The 5,480-nt window shown below is 34.5% G+C and overlaps 1 protein-coding gene across 1 annotated transcript; it reads right to left on the reverse strand.

Moving 5' to 3' along the window:
• Nucleotides 1–3,367: 3,367 nt before the first annotated feature.
• Nucleotides 3,368–4,370, reverse strand: LOC106339661 (ethylene-responsive transcription factor 15-like). The gene has a single exon (XM_013778512.1). It carries the CDS (start codon nucleotides 4,264–4,266, stop codon nucleotides 3,544–3,546), a length of 723 nt encoding a protein of 240 aa, XP_013633966.1. The 5' UTR covers nucleotides 4,267–4,370; the 3' UTR covers nucleotides 3,368–3,543.
• Nucleotides 4,371–5,480: the final 1,110 nt, after the last annotated feature.

Consider the following 5,480-nt stretch of genomic DNA (forward strand, 5'->3'; position numbering starts at 1 on the left):
CATTAGATGCGTAGACTAAAGAAACCTCCACTGAGGTCCACATCAGGGGGAGTAGTACGTGTTGTACTCTTTTTCCTTCATCATGGTTTTGTCTCACTGAGTATTCTTGATAAGGTTTTAATGAGGCAACATGAAGCGTACTACGATCCTGAATGGTTATGGCATCCAAGGGGGAATGTTATAAATCAATTAGTGGATGTCCATAACCGGCCCGGTCCATAACCGGCCCATACAACTAGAGAGAGAGTTGGCCACGACTTGGAGAGTGAGAGAGAGAGAGAGTCAGCCATGACATGGAGAGAGAGAGAGACGGCTTGGAGAAAAGAAAACCATCTTTCCTTTTCCTTGTAATTGTTATCTTTCCATTATTATATATTAGTAGTTATCCTAATCCTAGTGGGTTTAGGTTTTAGATACTTTCCTTTTTACTTATCTTGTAATCCCCTATATAAGAGAACACTTATTCATTAATGAAATATAGAAACATTCAGCTCTAAATCTTAGTGTTTCACAACACTTCAAACACTTTTTTATAGACATTGGCATTTTACCCGGACCCATGGATCCGACCCGAGACCGACCCAAAAAATCCAAGTTCTGGGTAGGAACCGAACTGATCTTTTTACCCTATTGGGTTTTATTGTGGAGGGTCTGTGGATCTTGGACCTGACTCGAACCGAATCCGAGACCTGATGGGTACCCGAAATACCCGAAATTTATAATATACATTAGATATGTATGAGTGTTTCAGTATATTTTTGGTATTATGGATATTTTTTAAAGTTTTGAAATTAAATTTTTGGCTATGGTTCTGGGTTTAGGGTAAAATTTTAGATTTTAAAAATATAATTCGGATAATCAGATAATTTTTTTTTGTATTTTCATATCTTCGGGTCAGATTTTGAATAAAATTTCAGATATTTTTTGGATATTGAAATATTTTAAGGTATTGTTTTATGTTTTTGGGTATTTTTGGGGCTAGACCCGACATGACCCGAACCGAACTCGACCCAAAACCAAACTGAACCCAAACCGATAAATTCTAATTACACTAATGAGTCCAACCATCTAAGATCCGAACCGACCCAGATCCGATAGGACCCGGACCGATAAATTATAGTTACCCTATTGAGTTTAAATATGTAAGATCCGAAAGATCCTAACCCGACAAGAATTGACCTGAACCCGGTCCGAAGACCCGAATGCCCATGCCTAATTTTTTTAGTTTACATAATAAATAAGATGATTTAAGACGATTTTTTAGAATTTACAAAGTTAACTAATTTAGTGGTTTTACGTTCTTTCATATGTTTTTATTTTCACAAACCCTCACTCCACAGTTCAGTTTGCTTTTCGAGATCTTTAAGTTCAGATGACTTACTCGCATCTTGAAAGCATGTCTATAAATAGCTCTTTGGAACCACAGATTTGCAGTATACGATTGTGGTATTGATCGTGGTCTGAGAGTTTCCCAAGTGTGGTTTAGCTCAGTCTCATTTAAGAACTGGCACATATAAGTAACATAGTACTTATAAAAGTAGCTTTGTTGAATGTTGATTAAGAATATGTTTTAACATATAAAGATAACAATGAAAGTCAAACAACCTATAAAAAAATTCTTTCATGGCAGTAAGAACTGGCACATATAAGATGTAAGGTGAGTCTGAAAGCCATCAGATTCTAGTTTTCTTGCTCTTCTTCATCTCCAGCCATTCTGATTGCAAGAAGAAGCAACCATGGAAGTATAGGAATCCCTAACTATCAAAGCCCAAAAGTTCCAAACAGCTGGATAAGAAGGGGGTTTAGGGGTATCCAATGGTCCAACCAGAAAACTGATACGCTCACCATTTCCAACCAAACATATGAGGAAACTAGTTGGTAGACGCCTAAGGGAGAGTACAAATTTGAGGAGGTCCAAGAGCGTTAGGGCCGGGTGTTTTCTGTCGTCTAAGCTCCAGAAGTTCCCATCTCTCATTCTATTAGCATTGACACATTCAACCCACATAGAATTGGTGTTTGTATACTATTAATCCAGATTAGTCAAACGAGCTTCAACCAGTGTTTTTAAAACCGGACCGGAAGCTGAACCGGAAATATTTTGGGTCACGGTTTAATATGGTTCGATCGGGTCAAACCTGGTTCAATAATATAGTTTAATATTTTTTTAGTATGTAAATATAAAAATAATATTAGTAAACATGATGCATAGTTAAAATATAAATCAATTTTGAACATAAAATATTATAAATATAAATTAGTTTCTTGTTTATATGGATGGTTTATAGATTTTTGATAGTTTTAGTGGTTTTTATTGGTTTAATAACTTTGAAATATAATCCGGCTATGTGGCCGGTTCATGGTCGAACCAATTACTAGACCAACCCGACTATATAACAGGTTCATGGTCGAACCCGGTCCAACCATCGGGTCGGTCCGGTTTTAAAAACACTGGCTTCAACCCATTTTCGAAATTACATTGCACCATCAATACTTAAATGTGTATAAAGTTCACATGAAATTTGAAACAATTAGGATCAGAAGTTTATTTCCTTTATTTACGTGGTCTTGAGTACAGCGAATTGAAACATCGGCATAGGATCCCCAAATTTTTTTAAAAAACATTATATAGAAAAAAACTCCCAAATTTGTAAAAAAAAATAAAAATTTAGAAAACCCTCACTAAATTATTTTAGGTCTCGAACATTTCAGGACGCCCATGACAGTTTTACGTGTAAATCATTATCATTATCATTGGACTACATACTAAACTCGTTTTCATCTGATGCATACCTTTAGAAAAATCAAATTTCATGTCATCCAACAAAATCTCAACTTTTTATCTTTGATTTAAAAGTCCATGGTGAATCCGTAGCTTTGCTGATTACGAATATGTTTCAACAAATAAAGATAACAATGAAAGTCAAACAACCAATCAATAATGAAATTAACAACAATGATAACGAAAGCATCATCAACGACGTCTTACTTAAGACAATAATATAATATGAACGTCATAATGTAAATTATATGATATTTATATTACGATATAATATCTATACACAATATAATAGGACCGTACCTTTATAGATCTAATCATCGAATTATCCTACAAATAAAAAAACCTTAGTGTTATCTTATCAACTTCTTTTTGGTTAGATTTTGCTATTCGAACTAGGAATACCTTTATAGCTTGGATCGATTTGATATATTTTAAGATTCACAGTCTTTGACTGATGATAGGAATGATTAACTTGCGAGATATATACCTTTATCTTCTAATATCTTTTACCATGTAAGAAAAACTAAGGATAGTAAAGCACAAAAAAATATTAAAGCAATAATAAGGTGGACACACACACTTTCCAGCGATATAACGCAATAATACAGTTTTCTATACAGTTCAACATCACCATCGCATCTCTTCCAATAATTTCATTTAGATACAACAAAAAAAAAAGAAGAGAACCAAAGAAACTGCAAAATGAACAAACAAATTTCAAGACTACCACAAATTAAAGCTTAATTAATCAATTTCAAGATTAACTAGCATGAACTCATAAGAAGTTGCTCTAGATATTCAGCACCTAAATCTTCAAAAACCACAAGTGTTCCACTTTCTTGCTTCACAACACTCTGCTCGTTGCTTCTTGATGTTGAAGATGAAGACCCAGAAGTTGAGGATGAAGATGAATAAGAAGAATAATTAGAAGAACAGGAAGAAGAGTTAGAAGACCTTTTTTTCCCTCTAGGCCGGTTTCGAAGTGAATGTTTTCTCTTCAAGGCCATAATCGGAGATCCACCATCTTGAAGATTCACATTCTCCATTTTCTTGAGAGACTCTCTGACCACTTCCACGGGGAAATTGAGTACTGCGAGAGCTCCTTTTGTTGCGAAAGCGGCTTGGTCATAAGCAAGAGCGGCTTCCTCAGCTTCATCAAACGTCCCCAGCCAAACCCTAACTCCATTCCTAGTCGAATCTCTTATCTCAGCCGCAAATTTTCCCCATGGCCTCTTCCTCACTCCTCTGTATGACTTCCCTTCATCAATAGTACCTATCTTTTCTTCCTCCTCGGAGTTGGAAACGTCGCCGTTTTGAGTTTCTTCTTTAATCATAGGCTCCGGTGACTCAAATGAGAAAAAGTCATCAGAGTAATTATAATTAGGGCAAAAGAAGGAAGGATGATCAGATGAATGATCTAAGAGAGAACTCTCGTTCCAAAAGAATGATTCTTGTGATGAGCTCCAAGAACTCGGAGAAGAAGACATGGTAGATTGAGAATACTGTTTTTTTTTTCCTTTTAACAGTTTTTTCTCTATCTTTTTTCTTTTCTCTTTTGGTTATCTCTTTTTGTTGTGGCAATAACTTATTGCAAAACCTAATCCTATATATAAAGGGCTTGGAATTAATTAGATACTGTGAGAGTGGGAATATTTTATTGTTATATTGTCATAGGTCCTATAGACAAATATGACTGCCTAATTTTATACAACCAAATGGGGACCAACCACAAAACTGATATTTACTTTTTCAATGTATCCAAGGATAAAAACAAGATTTCACCAAAATCTATCACTATACTAAAAAAAAAGAATTGGGTTATTTTTATTTCCACGTGTCAGAAGATGGCAATCGGGGAGTGACGTTAGGCGGCGAGAAAACGACACTATAGATGAGATCATCATATCGTGATGTGGCAAAGAACTGCCACATAAGCGTTTTAGACCTGCTTCTTGTCCTTTGAGGCAATGTGAAATAGCCAAAAGTCTGAGGAAGTTGACTGGAAAAGGGAAGCGTTTCTCTTCTTACGCAGGCGTGTTTTTTTTTTTTTTTTGACAAAAAGCTTTACGCAGGCATGTTCTTACGGGGATATTTCATTTTAGTAGATACGATGACTTATTATACAATAAGTATAGCATTATAACATATTTGCACGTATTGCTCAAAAAAAAAAAAAAAAACATATTTGCACGTCAAAAAGTTTTTTTTAAACTATAAATATGGACGACAAAAGGAAAAAAAATTTAAGAAAATTTTAGCTGATACATAAATAATACACAGTAAAAATTTCATAACATTGTTCTGAACAGTAACTGAATCAACTGATGTATATGTAATATGCTTTTTTTTTTTTTTTTTTTTTATTAGCGCTGTCGATGTAATCCACCGTTCGTTTCGCATACGCGATGATAATAAACGGTCTAGATTCGCTTTCTGCTGTCATTCGTTGTGATATACTCACTATTTCACCAAATTGTTTAAAACACACTAAATTGTTTTTAGCAAAAAAAAAAACACACTCACTAATTGTTTAATTTTAAATATGTTTCGCCAAACTTATTATTGTATATCCTTTCCAAAAGAACTTATTAGTTGTAGGCTAAAGGTCCAACAAACCTAATATTAATTGTATACTAGATTTTGGTCTGTGCGGCTGCGCGAGAATATTTATATTAATATGTATAATTTTAGCATCATTAAT

Source organism: Brassica oleracea, chromosome C4, assembly GCF_000695525.1.
Source record: "Brassica oleracea var. oleracea cultivar TO1000 chromosome C4, BOL, whole genome shotgun sequence".
Classification (NCBI taxonomy): domain Eukaryota; kingdom Viridiplantae; phylum Streptophyta; class Magnoliopsida; order Brassicales; family Brassicaceae; genus Brassica; species Brassica oleracea.